At 34.4% G+C, this 20,610-nt stretch overlaps 1 protein-coding gene across 1 annotated transcript in view; it reads right to left on the reverse strand.

The window, feature by feature from the left end:
* Nucleotides 1–20,610, reverse strand: part of AHI1 (Abelson helper integration site 1) — a gene marked incomplete at its 3' end in the record, with an annotated part of 30,416 nt that overhangs the window by 3,416 nt on the left and 6,390 nt on the right. Inside the window, exons 3-15 of the mRNA XM_009705650.1 lie at nucleotides 18,365–18,975; nucleotides 17,635–17,792; nucleotides 16,968–17,181; nucleotides 16,037–16,229; nucleotides 14,350–14,445; nucleotides 12,539–12,724; nucleotides 11,055–11,207; nucleotides 9,311–9,443; nucleotides 8,226–8,349; nucleotides 5,656–5,885; nucleotides 4,133–4,236; nucleotides 3,407–3,525; nucleotides 237–367 (exon numbers count right to left, since the gene is read on the reverse strand). Of these exons, the coding sequence (XP_009703952.1) occupies nucleotides 237–367; nucleotides 3,407–3,525; nucleotides 4,133–4,236; nucleotides 5,656–5,885; nucleotides 8,226–8,349; nucleotides 9,311–9,443; nucleotides 11,055–11,207; nucleotides 12,539–12,724; nucleotides 14,350–14,445; nucleotides 16,037–16,229; nucleotides 16,968–17,181; nucleotides 17,635–17,792; nucleotides 18,365–18,975 (2,452 nt within the window). The remainder of the gene's footprint in view (nucleotides 1–236; nucleotides 368–3,406; nucleotides 3,526–4,132; nucleotides 4,237–5,655; nucleotides 5,886–8,225; nucleotides 8,350–9,310; nucleotides 9,444–11,054; nucleotides 11,208–12,538; nucleotides 12,725–14,349; nucleotides 14,446–16,036; nucleotides 16,230–16,967; nucleotides 17,182–17,634; nucleotides 17,793–18,364; nucleotides 18,976–20,610) is intronic.

Below are 20,610 nucleotides of genomic sequence, written 5' to 3' on the forward strand. Positions count from 1 at the left end.
TGCTGGATATTAGAAATGCCATTGTAATTGCATTGTAAATGCTCTGCCTATTAATTTCCTCTAGAGAATTAAATCTTCGAGATTAATAAGAGCTATTTAAAAGGTGGAGCTAAGGCTTCAGGATTCAAGAACATCTTAGTGAAGTTTTATTTCATATCAAAAGCATTTCAATAAAGCTTACAAAACCTCTTTCCCCTCAGCCTTGACAACCTGGCTTAAGACCATAAAATAGTTACCTGTTTCGGGATTCCAAACATAAGCCTTTCCATCTTCACTTCCAGAAAATAGGAATGTACCACATGGCGTTAAGGTGCTGTGAATCTTTTCTCTGTAATTTGTGGCTCCTATGTACTTCTTTGTAGCCAAGCTAAAGACAAAGAATAGTTTGCAAATGTAGCAGATACTTTCAGAATTGACAATCTAACTTTTTATGTGTCAGTCGCTCTCTCTGTTTCTCAGAAAAATCAATACACCTTGCACACCAAACAGATAAGCAAACACCTATCTTTTGAAGAGTGCAGTGTTTACCTTTTCTTTTCCCTGGCTTTCATAATGCACCTGAAATTACAGATGAAAGTGTACATCCTTGTCTTTCAGTAGAAAATGGAAATACTCAGATCTAGAGAATGGATACAGATGTAGTAATTTGCATTTTCTTGATCCTGGGCTTTGCAAAAAATGGGGAAATTTGCACTATTACTCTAAGCTCTGTCAAAGAAGTTTTCATTATACTTCCTGAGCTTGATTACATCCCAGTAGTGCTTACATTTATCCCGCAGCTCTCTTTAGCTCTTCAGACTAATGTCTTCTTGGTTAGAAAACCAGCAGTAGAATCAACAAATTTCAGACATCGATGTTGATTTACTATTAACATTAATATTTTTAATATTCTTTTGCAATTTAGGTATCCTAATCTTTTTCCAGTGAAACACTACTGGTCAGCATAGTAATAATGACCTACTAATGAACTACTGTCAAACGGTTTGTAGGCACCAAGTAAGAGAGCATCTACAAAAGGATTTAAAGAAGCAAAACTCAGCCTCTTACAAGCTCTCTCAAACTCGAGGTACAGATTGGAAAGAGGTATGAAAGTTCAAAATGGAAACTAATACAGTAGTAATACTACAATGCAGAATTTGAGGCAAGAAGAATGGCAATAGGCCATAACAGCCCTCAAAGACAGAAACAGTAATTTTTAAAATGTGTTACTGCAGAAACAATGGAGGTCTACTGGGAGCAGTGCAGTTAATACGACAGGAAAATTATTTTTAACAATATTTGGAATAAATATACCCTAGATAGAATTCTATTTGGCAAGCAAGAGAAAAGGATGCTTTAATGATCACAGTGCAAGGCCGTATTAGCCCAAATAAGAGCTTTAGCTGTGTGAATAAGAAAGCTCATATCTCCAATATGTCATGTAGAAGAGCTCTGCAAGATGTAAAACTAACCTGCATATGAAACCCTAAGGAGAGGTCTGAACCAAAAACAAATCCCTGATCACATACCTGAGTGACAGGACAGCAGCATTATCCACAAAGATCAAAAAAGCAAGTTGAAAAAGGAAAGTTAAGAACAACCAGCTGTCAATCAAAGTGAATTGTGTTGATCTGTGACCTCCGCCCCCTCTTTTCTCATGCAGGGAATGAACAGTTAATGCTGACGTGTAAAATTATCACTGCTGGGTATCTGACCCTGTGGTTTATTGATAGACTTAAGCCAATGTAACTGTGGGCTGCGGTCAAAGCAGAAGTCCTGCTGCTGTTCTCTCCACTTATTTTCCCAGGCTCTCCCTCATTTCTTCTCTAGTGTTTGGGCAGCTATCTGATGAGTTCAATCAGATAGCTGATTAAAATGAAAATTAATCATTTGTATTTGTAGACTGATTTTTAGTCGGATCAGTTCACTGATCTGACTTACCCTGCATCAAAAGATCTCTAGAGCTGATAAAAAGGAAATGCTAGGAACACATGGCCAAAGGTGTGGGAGACAGGAGAAGATCATGTGTGCTATGGATAAAATGGCTTAAAATAATTGTGAAATCGCAAGCTATATTAACCCTTTATTAGAGATTTTCTCTCTCAAACTAAAACTCTGCACTTTTTAGGAATGGTAGTGACAGAACAACTCTCTCTGCCTTCAATAACTACAGGTTCTCTCTGTTAATCCACCAATTTCATGCTTCAATTAAGCAGACAGTTTCGCATCCTAGCATGGTCATTATAATATATCATTTACAGTAAAAGATGAAGAGTGCACTATAAGACTAGAAAGTCTTCAGTGAGTTCAAACATTCAACTCAATACACTATCTAAGAGTCAGACTTCCTGAGAGAGTATATAGATGTATAAAAGTATATTCTAAAAGAATGCAGTTTCTCATGCTATGAGAGCGTAAAGTTATTTCCCCTAAGTAATTTCATGTAGAACACCAGGGACACCTTTGATTTTCTGTGTGGTGAGGGGAGGAAGGGAATCCACGAAATTAAGGATGAATCATTTAGAAAGAGCATTCAAATCTTTAACATGATTTTCCAGAAAAGAATGTTCAGGTGCATCTTATCAATGTATGTAACTGATAGGAGTGAGACTCATCTCAGTTTCACCCAGTGAAAAGACAAGAGGGAATAGACACAAATTGAAATATAGGAAATTAAGAAAAAACTTCTTTTACTTTGAGGGTGAATGAACACTAGAACATATTGCTCACAGAAGCTGTAAACTCTCTATCCTTCAAGATACTCAAAACCCAACTGAACCAAGCTGAGTAACATGGTCTCATGCTTTGATTATTGGGGTTGATCTCGATGCTCTCCAACCTCAATGACTCAAGTGATTCTGTGATCCCTTGGTTTTTTATTGTAGTTTATTACCAAAGAATCATGTTCATAACTATTAAAAATGAGAAAATAATCAAAAACTAAGTTAAAAATTTCTCATGGCTTGCTTAATATACCATAATACATACATCCCTGCATTTTCCGGTATTTATGATGACAATCTTAATTCCATTTTATCATCAAAATACTCTTCCCAGAGTCTTAACAATGAGAAACTAACACACAAACAAATGTTATCATTTCAAAGTTATTTTCACGCCCAGATTGCATTTTTAAAGCTGAATTCAATCTTCAGAAGACTAGTGTCTTCTCCTTCACGCCACCTTAAGCTCCCAAGTAATCTAGTAATTTTTGGATATTCTATTCTAAAAGACTTACCCAATATCACATAGAAGGTCTGTAATACAGCAGTGTTTTGAAACCATTTCCTAACCCTAACATTGCTATCCTTGATTATTAGGACATCTTTCTTCTCCACAACTATACATTTAATAGTTTTATGGTACTTTATTTCCCCAAGTAAATTTTAAAAAAGAAATACACAGTTGTGACCAAAAATGTACTAACATTCGGAGATCCATGATTCTCAGGGTACTGTCTTTGGCATGGATTAATAAACGCCTTCCATTTGGATGCACCTCTAAATGATTTATTGGTGTTCCTTTAATATCATTTTCTTTTATTTCCTACAGAAAGAAGGAAAATAAAGTAAAAAAAATACAACTTTGTGTTTTAAAACATGTTTTTACATATTATTATTCATTTTTCTATTGCATTATTCTTTTTGTGCCCACCTCATTCTATCTGGTTAAGGAAAAAGTTTGTTCCTATATTAAAGAATTATATCCTAGGCAATCGACTTTTCACAACCACAAGGCAGATTTGCTGTGACTCTGAACTTCTGAAACACAGCTGATGACCGAAATGCTGACTGAACATGAAGCCTCTAAGGTATGAACAAAGGTGAATTACAAACCCTGTGGTCCATTTTATTGTCATCTCTAGAGAACAAACAAAACGCATTAGCATTTACCTGTTAATGCAATGTTATTAAACCTCAAGCATTTTTATGTTTCATATACAAAAAACTGAAGTTGCAAAACAATTCAAAAATCTTAAGTCAGTGAATCGCAGCATGTTCTATCAGCTCTTTTGTACCGTTATTTAAAGAAAATACACCTTTTCAGTTAAACAAAAGTTAATGTAGAAAAAAGAAATTGAATTCAAATCAAATGACTAGATTTAGAACAGTTCACGTAAAAATTACAATGCTAGTTTAAGAAACCTGTATACCTTATTAATCCTCCAGTGTTGAAACAGCTGTTGAGAACTTCCTTTGACAGATGTATCCCAAACTATTATTAGCCCTGAACTATCTCCTGAGAACATGTGGAGCCCTGTGAAACAATGCCTTGTAAGTAGAAGAATATCACACAAAAGAACTAATACAGAAAAGGATGTATGAACAAGAAACAACTTTTTTCTATTATTTTTGTGAATATGTGAACACAAATTCTTTCCTCTCTTTTGCTACGATATACTTATCACAAATACATTTTGCTCATACTGCGTGACATAAGCTGATACCACAAATTTAGATTCAGCACATAAGTCAGATAATGGGGTGCTGAATATTCTTTTAATTTTTTTCAATTTTTACTCATATTCTAGAGCCAGCAAAAAATCAGTATTTATAGCTCAATGAGCTTCACATGATAACCTAATGCTTACCTATACACTCACAGAGAGCATCTTGAACAAGACCATATACTGTTTTCCAACAGTTGTTCTTAAATTAAGCACAAATACTTATTCTTTATATAAATGCAACTCTCTCCTGTTCATAGTACCTACTCCAGTGAACACCTCCAAAAATGAACCACCTAATTACTAATGTCACTAATACCAGAAAAAGTCAAACACTTCCAAGTCTCTTATTGATTCATGCATCTTCAACTCTTCCTGCTCTCCACTAGCATGTGTCAGTACATCCCTCCCCCTTTCAGCTATTAATCTACCAGTTAACATTATTCACAATGGTCAAATCTCTGTCCTTTTCTCTCCATTTTCACATTCAATGTCAACATTGAAAAGTTCATCACCTTCCCACTTCTTCAGTCTACCGTTAAAAATTCTCTCACAGTCCAACTACTGCTACCTCATTTACTTTATCTTTGTATCGACTTGATAACTTTGAATGACAATATAGTGGAGTTGTCTTTGCTACTGTTCTGATCATGCAATCTCCTGTTCTGAAGTTCTGTTCTGAGAGTTCTCTAGAAGCTGGTTTCAGATTTCCTGCTTCTGCTTTTAAGTTAGTCCATAATTCTTCCACCTAGAAGAATTCTAGCCAAACCTGCCTTTTTTCCAACTTACTTCTCTACACTAACGGCTAGGCTTTCCACTTGCATCCTGACGCATTTGCCTCCTCGAACAGTAACACCTGTGCTTTCATTCTGCTAATTTTTGCTGCAATATGTACAAAACACTAGCTAACTAATAATAGCTAGTTATAGGGACAACAAAAACTAAGCTATTGCCAAAATTTGCCCAGTCATCATTGCCTGATCACTACACATTTGTTTGCCTGTTCTTTCTACACTTACCTTTTCTGATTACTCTCAAATTGTATCAGGGACTATGTGTCCCTTTGTGTTCATTCAAATAAGGCATCATACTAACGTATTAATTGCAAACACAGCTAAAACTATTCCGTTACAGCATTTCACATTGCCTCTATGAAATAAAGCAAACCAGTAACTCAAGCTGGCCTTCAACTGAAAGGACTATTTGAAAGAGTAATACTGAGTACATACCTTCTGCATCAAAACAAAGTGTGTTGATGAAACTTTTGTGACCATCAAGCTCCTGCAGCAGTTGCCCATGGATTTCTTGCACATTTGCATTCCAGACTCTAATCACTGAGTCGTAACACCCTGTCACGACCAACCAGTCAGCAATTGGGTGGTACTTTGCAGTGTAAACAAATGAAGGATGAGGAAAAACTCTCACTGCAGATGCCGCCTGCTTTTCTATTTTCCACATTCTAGAAGGAAAGGATGTTGGGATATCTACTGTATAAAGCAATCACATATACAGGTATAACTGATGCCATATTTTGTGTTAGTGGTTCTACAGGCAAATGCTTGCAAGCACTTAATGCCACCTGTTTATCCTATTAATTTGTTCCACCTATATTTAATTCTTTAATACGGTACTTTCTAACAGGAATTAAGATACATTTACTACTTTACATAGTACTACAATCTCAAGGTAAATTCATCACTACTTACTCATTTAAAGGATATTTTGCACATTTTAAAATACACAAAGAATTCACGGAATGGATCAGTTTCCTTCTTTCAGGAGTTATAAACAAACTATTAAGACGGTCTGGGGTATCACTCGTTTAAAAAAAAAAAAAGGTAGAACAAAAAAACCCACAAAGGAACATTTAGGACCACTAAATAAATAAATATTTAAATAAATAATAAATAAATAAAACCCCAGAAAGGTTTAAAAGAACAATTACCTACCACACCGTGATTGTGATCTCAAAGATGTTTTCTTCACACAAATTCAGTTCTTACTATTCATCTATTTCCTATCCTTCACCACCCATAGCTGTAAGATCAGGTTTTTCTTAGGAAATGTTTTCTGTTTGATGCTATACATTTTATTATTGAGCCTTCCTCAAAGATGAGTCCAGGAAGAATGGAATGGTACCTGGATCACGAAATACAGGTGGGCAGCACATTTCAGAGAGTGCTCAGTTACAATATGGAATTTAAGTGTTTGAGTGTCACCCATCCAAGTGGGGCGACGACTTCTGGTGGCTACTGAAGAATTCTAAGCTTACTCTGAGGTGAGTTCATTACAAAATTGCAATCCCTTAGAGTACAGCGATTAACTTGCAACTTAACGTGCAAAGGTCACAACCTATCTCTTAGAATGGTTTTGCTCTAACAACATAGAAGTGAATTTATTGGTCACAAATGACATGGGACTAAAGTTTGGGAAGGCTCAAGGGTAACATAAAACACTAAATAAAGAAGAATTCACACAAGTTCCCAAATCTCCCTTCAAGTTGCCTTAGAACTTGGCCTGAGAGATGATCCAAGTAATAAACTGATAATGATTTTAAAGCAATGGGTGCCTTTTGATCCTCATCCTTCAATTCTATCATGTTTCAATGGAAAAGTGCTCCCAATATGAAAGGCAAAAAGAAGAAACTCCTTGCTTAAACTGAGACTTTTTAAAGAGCTTAAGGCAACGGACAACAAATACAGGAACTAGTAACTTGTGCAGTGACTATGCATAGTACACAGAAAGAGAGGCAGACCACTACAGTTTCAACTTGCTGCCACAAAGTTAAGAATTGAGGAACAGCTGGGCCTTCTTATAGGTAACATAAGTGAATGAAATTGGTATTTACTTCAATACAAAAAATTCTTACTTAATCTGCTTCCAAATAAAAAAATAAAACAAGCTCTCACAATACTTTTTATGCCTACATACAAGCAGGAAAAAAAAAAAGGCTAAATAGTTCCACATATACAATATATCATTTAACAATTCTTCTGGCATTTCAATTATGCAACTGCCTGTAGCATTACTGAGTTGCATAACAGAAACAACAGATAGGGATCTGAAGAGCTAAAAAAAAAAAGCCCTATGAAAACCTATGAAGTTGCTCATAATAAAATTGTGCAGTGTCACAGCCGTGTTTTCATATACTTCTACAGTTTTGAGGGTTTTGCTTTCAAACCTTGAATAAATTAGTATTTTAACCTTTACACTGCACTGAAGTGCACTTCTTAGTTCTAGAGGAAAATGTGTACCTGTTCAGTCTCAGAAATAATACTACCAGATTTCATTTACAGCAATTTAAGTTGAATTATTTAACTAAGTATTCAAAAACTAAAAAACAAAAACCAAAAAAAACCACCCCCATACATACCTGCAGTGTGGTCAATTTATACTCATAACTTAAATTTTAAATATTCAATTTCCTGCCTCATGTTCAAGTTTGCAAACTTAATACTGCATTCATAATATGGCAATTCTTCCAAGGACAGAATATTCCAACTGTCTTACTGACTTCTTGAAATAGAAAGCCTTTTGTTTTTTTGCTGCACTGTAGATCTAGACAATACAGTTTTTGGAAAAGCTTTGGTCTCAAATACATATATATTAGAAACCAATATAGTAAATACAGTGTAAGTGATTAACTCCATCACAATTTTTATATACTTGTAGAGTAAGTCTCACTATAATCAAATCTTTAATTAAAACATTATAGCACAGTTTGTAGTAAGACATGAAATTGGATCACTTTCTTTTCTGCTTCTGATGATATCCACCAGAACATCTTCATCATACTGACCTGACAGTGCCATCAGAGGATGCAGTAAGAAGGTATTGATTGTCTTTTGACCAACAAAGATCATACACTATGTTAAGGTGACCATAAAATTCTCTCAGGAACTGTCCAGAAGGAATTTCATACACTAGTGAAGTTTAAATAGAAAAATAAAAGTTTTGTAAGTATTTACAATCAATTATTAGTGCAAAAGTTAGTCTAATCTTAGGCTTAGTTCCTGCTAGCATAAGTCAACTCATTTTCTTTATCTTCTCATTTTCAGAAGATCAAATAGTGGCTAGATATGCAAGGACAGCAAGCATATACTTCCATCTAGTGGTTCATGGATGTCATGAATGTCTTAACCCTTAAGAAACAGCCTACTTGCTTTAAATTATTAGAATCTGATTAAGATTATAATTTTTTTTTTTTTTAATTTTGACAACTAACCGACCAATCTTTTAAATAGATTACCACTGAGATCATTGTCTGGGGCTGTGTAACATAGGAATGTAGACTCACTGTTCCTTGCATTTAACATTACTCTGTGTACACTTGAAATATTCTTCTCTTTAAATCTCAAAATTATTATGCAGGGCTAAAGAACTATGGAGCTGAGGGTACTGTGAAGTTTTAGTAATAAGGAATATTTGTAGTTCCAACTGAACTGGACCACAGAAGACAGCAGCCTTCAGTAGTCTGTCTGGAGATGACAATATTCTGGGTATCTAACCTTTGTGACACATTAGGAGAAAGACTTACACAAAAAGCATATGGGCTGCAGGTTGGAAAAGTTATTTCCCTTAAAACTTTATTAAAAATGTGTTCATTATGCAAACTGATTTAGCGTATCCGTTAGACCTCTGCGCAGAAATAGTGTGATTTCATACCATTAAACTGTATACACATTACCTTGTTTGAAAAGCCAGCTCCATCCCTGCTAACACAGGAAGAGCATTTTCCTCAACGGTCTTTAACGCATAGAACAATTTGCAAAACACAATTATAAAACACAACCACAATTTAAAAATACATCTTTTGCCCTTTAATTTCATACTACATGAGTTACAAGAAAAAAAAAACCAAAACAAAACATATTTTAGACTTACAAACAATGGGATAGCCATTCCTTCCTGCACATGCTGCTGCCAGAGTTTTCCCATCATGAGAGAAACGAATACAGAAACAGCCCATATCTCCACCTCGCAGTGAAAACAAATGCTTGTTCGGTATGCGGCAAGCCTAGCTTTTCAGGTAAGAATTGGGATTACACAGTTATATAACTACCCAATGCTTAAAACACATTCTCTTAGTTCCTGTCATGCATAAGTTTAAAAAAGCTACTAAATTCTTAAGGGAATTTAAAAGAAAAATTCAATCTTACAAACAGACACAGTTCTGCTGCATAACTTAGGCCACATTTAGTTTGTATATCCATTTCTGCCCCATTATTACAAAAAACTAGCAAGTTTTGAAAACCTAAGAAAACTTAAAATTGAAATAATTTCCTTAATCTTAAGAAGTGCTTAATGATGACTATCATCAATAATACAAGCTGTAGAGTTAGACTCCTTAAACAAGCTTGACTTACAGTCTAAGCACAACTTTTAGTAACGTAATGATTGCACTGCAAACTCAGAAGACTAACCACAGGCACTCAAACCTTTGGTCTGCCAAATCACCTTTAGCATTCCTCATCTGTATTTCAATTCCTGCTTATTTTAAACATAACTGGAGATGAAACATTTCAAAAAATTGCACAGGTGTTATAGTCCTCCTTGTTCTCTCCCAAAATATTTTCTCTTTTTCACCCAGGGGCTTTTTCTCCGGAATATAAATTCAAAGTTTAAGGGGAATTAAAATATCCAGAGTAGTTATGTGATTATTTAATCTAAACCTGTTTTACCTTTATGAATGAAAAATGAGTATGAACAGATTCATATGCATTTAAAAATAAGCCAATAAATCTACTTCTGAAATAATTGTTCACTTCAGAATAAAGGTAAACATATCTTGTTAGAAATTCTATATGCAATTAAGCCTCCTTATGCATTTTAATCTCTCTTTAAAATAAAACATTACAATGTTGAATCAATTCAGCTCACAAAAAAACTTCTTTTATTTACAGTTCACGTAGCTCCAATTCACATACAAAATGAATTTAATTTTAAGTGTTCTTTTTGATAGGATCTGTACAAGGTCTACAGTATGGAATCAAAGTAAAAATCAACACTTTTTGTTAAAAAATCTTTACGTTATATTATTCAAATTTTTATAGAACCATGAACTCATGCTAATGCCATCCTACAGAAAAACATGAAATCATTGCATGGATATCCTATATATAGCTGCAAAAATATTCCCTTTTTATGACTGCTAATTTCCATTAGCTACAGTGATCTAGGAGTTAGGATGAAGTCAGGAAGAACCTTTTTAAATAAGGTTCTTCAAAGAAAATTCCTTTTGTTATGCTGTAAAAATAACATTGAGGGAAAAAGAAAAACAAACAAACAAAAAAACATATTTCCAGTCAAGCTGAATCGTGAGAACTGGTTTCCTGTCTTGCTTTCACTACCTGAACAGTTCTACTCTTTCAAATTCCTAGAGAATTCTGGAGATAGAAATACCTGACTGTTCTGCGAAAAAATAGTTAAATCAACTGTATTTTGTAAGAAGCTAAGCATCCTCTACTATTTCTGAGAGTTCCTTATGTTTTGTATTTTGTTTAGTATTTTTTTAATTTGTTTTAATGAATGACTTGCTTCATAATATTTATATCATAGAAGTAAAATTCTAAAAAGACAGTAGATCTTTAAATTCTTTTTCTTTAAAAAGCAAAGAAAAACACTTCACCTGTCCAGGCAATCTTGTCCATTTAAGTAGCTCCTTTTTCTCCTCTGGAAAAGGTTCACATGTTTTTTTAGATCCCTTTCTCTGGAGCTCACAGAGTGTTGCACTACTTTGGTCTTGCTGAACAGCTACCATAGAGCAGAAAGAAGGAGCACCCTTAAGGCAAACAAAACTAAGCATCAGGAAAAAAGATTTTCAAAATGAGCAGTGTAATATCTGAAAAGATTAAAAGTACTTTTAACTTCAAATGCATTACATTTTTACATCTGAAAAACAGAAACTGGAAAAAGCTTAATACATGAAAACTGCGTAGCAAAAACTTCATTTAAAGTAACCAGCAAGTCAGAAAGTAACCTGAGCTTCCGAAGTTGTGTCAATCAGACAGTATCAAAGATTTTTCAAATAATCGATACTTTTTTATTTTTATTAACTATCCAGGTCAGTGAAAATCAGTAATACTCTACTACCTGGTGAAGTTGTATTAAAAAAAAAACAACTTCAGGGAAAAAAAAAAAAGGACTGACCACATTTATTATTTTAACCATAGGTAAAGCATACATACCTTCTAAACTTCTTTAAGTACACTTACTGAACCCTACCTACAAGTTACATCAAGATTGAACACACAGGAAGTCTTAATGTTATGAAGTAGCCTAGCAGCCCCACGGCTGAGGGGCACAGAGGCCATTAAATAGGAGCTGCAGTTCTGATTGGTTTCACCAAGATAAATCTCTTCAGAAACACACTGAATACCAGGTAAAATTACTGTTTTCTTCCAGGCTGACAGTTGCTAGACATCCACTTCAGGGTGAATAATTATCTAGGTTCCTGTGATGACTAAAAAGGGAGGTTGGACACCTACTATGCAAGTAGAAACCAATTTAGGAGCTTAAATCAGTTGTTCACACATAGATGTCTACTTCCATGCAAGACATGCTGTTTTATCTGAGACCTCTATTTTCATATCTACCAGCCCAAGGAGGAGGTATGGGAGACATGTGCCCTTCTGGAAAAGCAAGAGACTAGGCAGGAAAAAATTTGAGGAAAAAGTACAACTCATTATAGCTTGATGGTGCAGGGAATCAGAGTTAAGTGACTTACATCTTCTCTCACTTACAGAATTTACACACCTGCATGAGTCCAGTGACTTAAAATGGTATTTCTCCTAATGAAAAAGAAGATCAATCTTCAAGAAAGTACCCTGAAAGTCTTCTGACTGTCAATGGCAAAACATGCAAAGTTGCAGATGGGAAAGTACACCTATTTTTCAATGACAGCTATGAAGGGCTGAGTTTGGAACACATATCTTAAGATGCAAAGTTCTTATTATAGCTAGTTATATACTAGCTATTTCACATACTACGTAGAAGTACAGCTTTTATATGCACGCATACAAACTCACACTCACACACTCTAGCTAGTTACTAGTTCCTACAGAAAAGTCTGTATATTTGTAAATATATTTACATACTATATATTTAACTTACATGATCTGGCAGTCTTATGCCTCTTACAGTTACATATAAAGTTGATGGGTAACGATTTCTAGGACATTTTGCCCACCAGTCATAAACCTCAACAGCATTTGAAAGCGACTTGGCTCTTGGAGGTGGGTAATATAACTGCAGTCGGAGTCTTCCATCAATGTTTAGAACTCCATTTGCACCTACAAGCTGGAAGAGTGATTGAAAAGAAAAAAAAAAAAAAGTGTAACATTAACATAAAAGAAATAAAAGTCATTGATTATTTCTAGTATCATAAACAACTGCAGTATAAACTCTGAAATCCACTTCCCATTAGGGAAATATACTATCCCTAGAAGCGGGAACGAAGTAAGCATGTATTAAACACCCCCAGGATCAAATCACTAAGATTAAGGTTTAGATAGCAGCCTCATTTTGAAACATGCTTCATATACAACAGTAATATCCTGTATGTGGGAAGACCCCTGCAGTACCACTTTTTTTTTTTTTAATTAATACTTGCTGGAATCATCTAAATCTCAAAGGACTGTCAATCCATAAAGAGCCTCTTCCAAATCTGCTCCCTTTGAATGCTGCAGCAAAGGGCATTGGTAAGGCTTTGACTCAGAGCAGAAGATACAGCAAAGCAATAACCCTCCAACTTCAGAGGAAACAAGAGTTCTCTCTATTGAACTAAAGAACAACTGTACCTGCTGCCATTAACATTGACCACTGTTTATGAGGACATTTCTACTTTGACTGATAGAGATGAAAGGATGCAGTAGGAACGGAGAACAGGCCACAATTCTATTTGTATTTATGAGTAGGAAATTCATGCTTCCCTTTGTTCAGGAGTAGGTTATACTGAATTCCTAGATGCACAGTTCCCACCAGCTATATACCCAGACACGGGATACCAGACCTCTGATTCCAGTAGATTCATCTTGGGTAGAGCTGAGAAGAGCCTCTGTATGGAATGACATGGAGGTCCCTCTCCTTTCCCCTAAACTTGCAGTCCCCTATCTTCTCCTGCACTTCTCACGCTGGGGACTGCTCAATGGCTGTCAAGATCTACCATCCACAGCAGTAGGTGTAAATGAACAATACTCAGGCAAATTAAAGCTTGTCAGCTCTCAAAGGCCAAATTGGCACAACCAAGTCTCTCCTAAAAGGGTAAAAAGGTACAGGACATGCTGGCTAAATTACCTGTATTTCATTGCTGCAGCGTTTCAAACTCTGCAACTAAAAATGACAGGCATTTTATAATCTGCTAGGCAGTCTTTTCAAGGACTAGCATACAGAATAGTTAAGGTATGGAAATTAGTGGATTTGTCATTTTCTTTGCGGAGACAATCTCATGAACACAGAGAAAGCCCTCAGAGAAAACCTCCTTCTGTACTTTATGAACAACAACAAAAAAATTCTTACAGATTCAATACTTTCTTGAAAAATACATATTCTTATCTGTCAAGCTTGTTACTGTGAATTTTATGGAGTGAATGAAAGTGAAAGGAGAGAACAGCGAAGCAAGCAAGGATTTGTTTTTTCATCTCTGTTGCCTGGAAATATTAAAAAATGTTTTCCTACTTAGTATGGTTAGTGTCTTTTAATTAACTGAATAAAAAGATATACAAATTTCATTTCTTCATTTAAATATTTACAATACCTTTAGAAATGCCCAGCAAATTTTTCGGAAGCAAGCAAAGATTTGTTTTTTTCATCTGTTGCCTCAAAATATTAAAAAATGTTTTCCTGCTTAGTATGGTTAGTGTCTTTTAATTAACTGAATAAAAAGATTTACAAATTTCATTTCTTCATTTAAATATTTACAATACCTTTAGAAATGCCCAACAAATTTTTCGGAAACCACGTTCCTGAATTTGTACATCAGAGTTGGCTCTCACTTCATCCATAGTTAGAAAATCAAGGATCTGAAAGTATTGGCAGGAATATGAATATATTTCTAATGAAGATGTACTTCATGGTAATTAAAAGATACTGCTGAAAATATGCTAGATATGATTCACTAAATGAAGCAGATTTTAATTTTAAGCAATTACAAAAACAGTACTTCTTCCCCACAAGTACATAATTAGAAATAACAGATCCTTATGCATTTACCTGATGACCATTTATGACCTGCTTTAAAAAAAGAACACAAGTCTGGTCTTAAAAAACTATTCTTGCTTCCCTTCTGTCTCAACAAAAGAGGGAAACGTTCATGTGTAATTTTCATGTATCACATACAGTTCACAAATCATATAGATCACAAATCTGACAGCCAAAACCAGCTGTATGTTCATCTGGCTGGAAAACAGCAGTCAAAAAGTTAGTTTTCCTTTCCTAGCTTTGTCACGTATGTCATAGAATCAATCATAGAATAGTTTGGGTTGAAAGAGACCTTCAAAGATCATCTATTCCACCCCCCCCTGCCATAGGCAGGGACATCTTTCACTAGATCAGGTTGCTCAAAGCAGTGTTCAACCTGACTTTGAACACTTCCAATGATGTCGATGAGATTCTTTGTTCTTCTGGTCAGTGACCAGAACTTTCTCATATTTATCCACTCCTGGAGGTTTATCTGGTATACAAAAAAAACGTGGAATCACGCTTTCTTCAAATTGATATTTCATAAACCATACTGAAGTCAAACAGTATGCTTTCAGGGTAGTCATACTTTTGGTCCCAACATAAACATGATTTCCATGAAGAAACTTTACATACAAATGTAATTACTTCTGTGTTAAGCAACTACGGACTCTTAATTCTATAAATGCGTTCATTTATGAGTATCATAAAACAAAGAAACATATAGTGATATTGTACATACAATCTGTTTGGAATATAAAAAACAAGGAATGAAAAAATATTTATTGTATTAGGTTCCCATTTTCAGGTTAATACTACAGAATCTCTTTTTACAAATATTGAAATACTGAAGCTCAAAATCATGTTGAATATATACTTTACAATTATTCCTTTAAACGTAATTGTATTGGAGGACAAATTAATAATTACTTTGTGAAGAATGGGAGGAGAGAAGTAGGTGTCTAAAATGCTAATGGCAAACAACGCAATAGCTTGCTCATTGGTACAAGGGAAAAGAGGTGTTGCTACAAGCAGGCAAACTCCACCTTTGAGTTTCTGGTACTTAAGCTTCTTTTCAGATTTCAAGAACGTGAAAAAGAAAAAAGCGATATCCTTTATACATGGTGCCATCCCTCCTGATCTGGAACAATCTTACCAGTCTTTCCCAGAAGTTTGACAGTTGATTTAATAAGAAAGCTTTGCCCTCCTTATTACTATCAAAACAGAGGTTTTTTTTCTATAAAAATGTTTATTAGTATTAGCAATCACCAATATCACTTTTTGGTATCTCCACTTAATTCTGTAGCTTAAGGCTATGCTATTAACCCCATATAACCAAAATAAAATATCTGAATCAGTCAAATATATACTGTTGAAGAAATAAACAGAAAAATCATAATGTGCATAAATTTGATGTAAAATATTTAACCTTACCTCAAAAAACAGGATTACCCGAGGGCTTTCTTCAGTGTTTTCAATAAAATAACTAAAACGCTCATTAAATATGACTTGCTCCTCCCACTCTGGAACTGTTGATTTAAACTGTTTGAAGTCATATGGTTGTGTCATAATAGGAAGAACATGCTCTATTTTTTCTTTTTCATGAGAAGATGAAACCTTCCTCTGGCTGTTTGAAAATTTCCAAACAGTCACAATTGTTACAGTGCCTTAAAAAAACCCAACTCAAACAAAATAGTATTTTCAATTACTGAAAGCAAAGAAACATACAAGATACCATTTGTCTGATTTTAGAAAAATATTTCTAAAACCACCCAAAATTTAAGACAATTTACAACGTATATAGAAATACTACAGGCTGAACTTCAAAATCCTAACAGTCAAGTTACTGTTACCAAATTTATGCATAATGATCATGATAGAGTCTACTCCTTAAACACTGTTAAAATTTGGTTTTCAGGAAAACTGAAATGACATTGTAAACAGGTAACTGAAGCGATTAGAAATATGAAGAACTAAACTTCATTTCAGGATTTTAAAAGTTCTTTTATAAAAAGAGGCAGACACTATTTACGCTACAAGAGTTTTGCTTACTTATTCTAATCTTGGCTTCTACATATTTTTGAGGTGTACGAAATTTTCTTTCTGGAAAGAACACAGAATGAACTGTGCTGTAAATATGGGGACCTCAAGAGCAGTGCAGAGCATTTAAAAGTGCCGAAAAGAAAAATACCACCCTAATTTACTGTAGGTGTATATATATGCATTATCATAGATGTAGAAACGAACAAATGACCTCACTAGCTTAAAATTCAGGATTATTTTCATTTTCATATTTAATTTTCTAGGGAAGAATCTATGTATTTATAGTAATCACTGATGACAGAAACAGTTTAATAAAAGTCACCTATGATCCTTCTTGACGTATAAGCCACTTCTCTGATCAACAACATGAATTTTAACCACGGGATGAGAAACCAGGAAATCAGTTTTAAGTCGATCAGATCGATGGATACAAACTCCCAACACAAGATTATCATCAAAATCAAATTTAGACTGAGTTGGCATTTCTGAATTCTTCATTTCCTCATCATTTTCTGCAGCAACTTCTGCGTCTTCTTCTAGAAATACGAACAAAGTAAACAGAGGTTACTATGTTCCACCGGTGACAGCTTAAAGGAGTAAAAATGCTCTGCATTGTCTTAGCAATCAATAGTAACGTAATAATATTCAACATATTTTTATGTAATAGGTTAAAATAAAATTATCAAATTTGCAGCATTTTAAACTTCTATGAACATACACATGAATATATTAACTAATATAATCTATTCCTATTAACAAACATTTTTATTTAAAATCAGAGGTCTTCCTCTTGATTGACACAGGTTCTTCTGTGCCACAATTAAGTAACTAAAGAAACATAAGTAACTTCAACAGCTCAATCACTTCTGTGTTACTACTACAGACAAATATTTCTGTAGCAGTGCAAAAAAAAAAAAAGGGAAAATAAAAAAAAAATACTTGAATAAAGCAGCAAAGCAGCACATCATTCTAACATTTCATTGGCAAACCTTTTCTGGTTTTCTTTTTAACCTTCTTTGCTTTAGGTTTCTGTTCTTCCACGCTTTCCTCCAGTTTCTGTCCTTCTGATGTAAACGGTCTTTCCAATGACTGATTTTCATTGACATCTTCTGCTGGATGATGCTGTAGCTCAGAAAGGGTCATTGCACTGCAATGTAACAGATTACTGTCAGCAATTGCATTCTACTGCATATATTAATACAATTGCTTATTACCATTATTAATCCACTTGAAACTTCCTCTTTTAGTTCTGCAACTCATCATCTGTGTATCTTGAAAATGCAACACACACCCCCAACATTAGTGTCTTGCCTTTTTCATTTCTCTCCCCCCTTATTTCCTCCTAATTTCCAGATAATTGTAGAACCAGTCATGTCAACAAAGCTAAGCTAATACTCTCCTGCTGGATCAGGGCCATCACTCATCACTAAAAAAACATGCACAAAATTATCTTAAGAAAGGTAACAGTGAGTTCCACAGAAAATAAATATCAGATAGTAATGGAGGTTATTTTTTAAAAAGTTAAACAGAATCTGTGAGTTTAATATTAATCTTGACAGCATTTTGAAAAAGTACTTGGTAACATTTTTTCATAAGAAAATCATCCAGTTCATCATTTAGAAAATACATAGTTTATCAGAAAGCTTCTGCCTGTCTTAAAACAAAATGAAACATTTCGTTTAAGATTCACAGACACACTGTGTACAGTTTGCCATGTACCTTGTTTCAGCTTCACTTAAAACTGCTATTTTTTTCTTCTTTTTCTTCTTCTTGCCCGCTTCATTGTTCAATACAACTTCATGGCTTTGAACAGTGGAGGTAAATTCAGACATCTGTTCTTTAAGCTTCATTCTTATTTTCTTTTTAATTGCATTTGCCTCATCCTCAGCCACATGCAGCTGATAGGCTCGAATTAGCTCTTCTTCTTCTTCTAATTCAGTTACATTTCTCACTTCAGTCAAGGAATTTTTAATCTTTCTATCACCTTCTTGATGAAGTACATCTGTTTGTGATTTACTTCTTGTTTTCTTCTTTGGAAAATCATTACTCTTTTTCCCAAAACTCTCCAATTTAGCTTCATCTAAATTTTCCTCCTCATTAAACTGTTCTTGTAACAGTGATTTCTTTTTCTTCTTGTTAGATTTTGGTTGCTTGTTCTCCTCTCCTCTAACAATATCATTGTTTATTTTCTCTGCAATTGAGGCTTTCTCTCTCAGTTTATTTTTTGTAAATCGGGGACTCTCTTCTTCAGGATTATATGTGTTGTTTATAATTGCTTCATCATTCACACTTTCCTTAGCTAGATCAATATTACTTCTAAAGGTGTCAAGCTGTAAATGAAAAGAACATAAAACATAGTTGAACTAAAAATTATGTTCTAAGGATAAACATAGTACTTTATGTTATTTCTAGGAACATTACACAAAGTAAAAAGAAATCAATGATGTAGTTGTTTTCTTGTTTAAAATTAAAAAGTGACAGATTAAAAGGCAACAGAAAAATCACACTGAAAAAAAAAATTGTGTTTGGGCACTTCATCCTCAATTTTGTTTCACTGTGTTTTTAAATTACTTTTATTTATATCCAGTAAAAAAAGAAATCAACAAGTCTGCTCCATAAACACACGTCAATGCTTTAGACTATGGAAGACTCGAAGATTTCATGCAGCACAAAACCAACTATTTTCATATATTTAAAATACAAGTTAGAGACAGGCTTCAGGCTTAGTTGTTTGCAGTCTCTTGTACTGAAAGTTGCTTACCAAAGTTTGACAACAAAATTATATTTAAAAGTGATAAAACTGAAAACTAGATTTCCATTAAGACTTTTGTTTTAAACTGTAAAGTTGGAAAAAAATCCTATATTATTCTTAGTAGTTGATCTAAAGACCAAGTAGTTTTACTAGACTAAAGCCTAGTAAAAATAGCCAAGATAAATTTCAGCCAATGTATTTGTCTGTACACTCCTTCTGCCAATTTTTGGTATTTTAGAAAACACATTGTAAACTCTCCTCCCTCCTTCAGCTTTCTATTCCTGGTTACTGAAAGTTATAATGCCCCATCCCTGGAAACATTCAAGGTCAGGTTGCAAAGGGAACATCATTGAAGATGTCCCTGCTCATTGCAGAAGGTTGGACTAGATGACCTTTAAAGGTCCCTTCCAACCCAAACTATTCTATGATTCTGTAACAACTCCAAACACCACCGGCAGTAACTAAAGCCTAATTCTGTAAGGAGCTCAACACATAGATCTCTGTTCCTTAATGGAACTTCTAGAAAGTTGCCAAGGTTCATTTACTCTGTTGTTTTATGTAAAACTCCCTAGAGTCTCCACATGAAACATTAGAAAAGACTTTAAAACACAAAGAAAGCAAATTAAAAAAAGAGTTGGAGAAAATGTAAGTATCTGCATACAATCTTTTCTTCACCAAGACCACCTTCCTCCCCGCGATAAACACACACATCTTCCCTTTCTAGCTGGGATACTTCTCTCAGTTACAGAATCATGTTTGCCTAGAACATTTTTAAAAAGGGGTAATACGTGTAATAAGTGACAACCATAATGTACAAGCTTATAAGAACAAAAAACAGAGAATGAAGTTGCAATGGCAATCATGCTTTGGACAATGGATCCTGACTTAAAAATGCCCACCTGCGAGAATAATATTCCATGACTAGAAAAAAGACAACACTCAATGTGCAAGTCATTTGCCTCCATATTGTATGCCCTCAATTATATGAAACTGCAAACCTTCACCACTATCTTGTTTTATTCACATCTAACATTTGAAGAGAGAATACTGAGAGCAAGGAAAGTATTACGAGTATTGAGGAAGGAGCAGGGAGGAAAAAGAAAGGAAAGTTTGAAGTACATGAGTAAAAACACAGAGAAGAAAAAAAAAATCAAGGAAGTTTTTTATTTATACAGGAAAATTGTCAAATGAAAGCAGTGTGACAAGAAAAATA

Source organism: Cariama cristata, unplaced genomic scaffold (genome assembly GCF_000690535.1).
Source record: "Cariama cristata isolate BGI_N322 unplaced genomic scaffold, ASM69053v1 scaffold11458, whole genome shotgun sequence".
Lineage (NCBI taxonomy): Eukaryota > Metazoa > Chordata > Aves > Cariamiformes > Cariamidae > Cariama > Cariama cristata.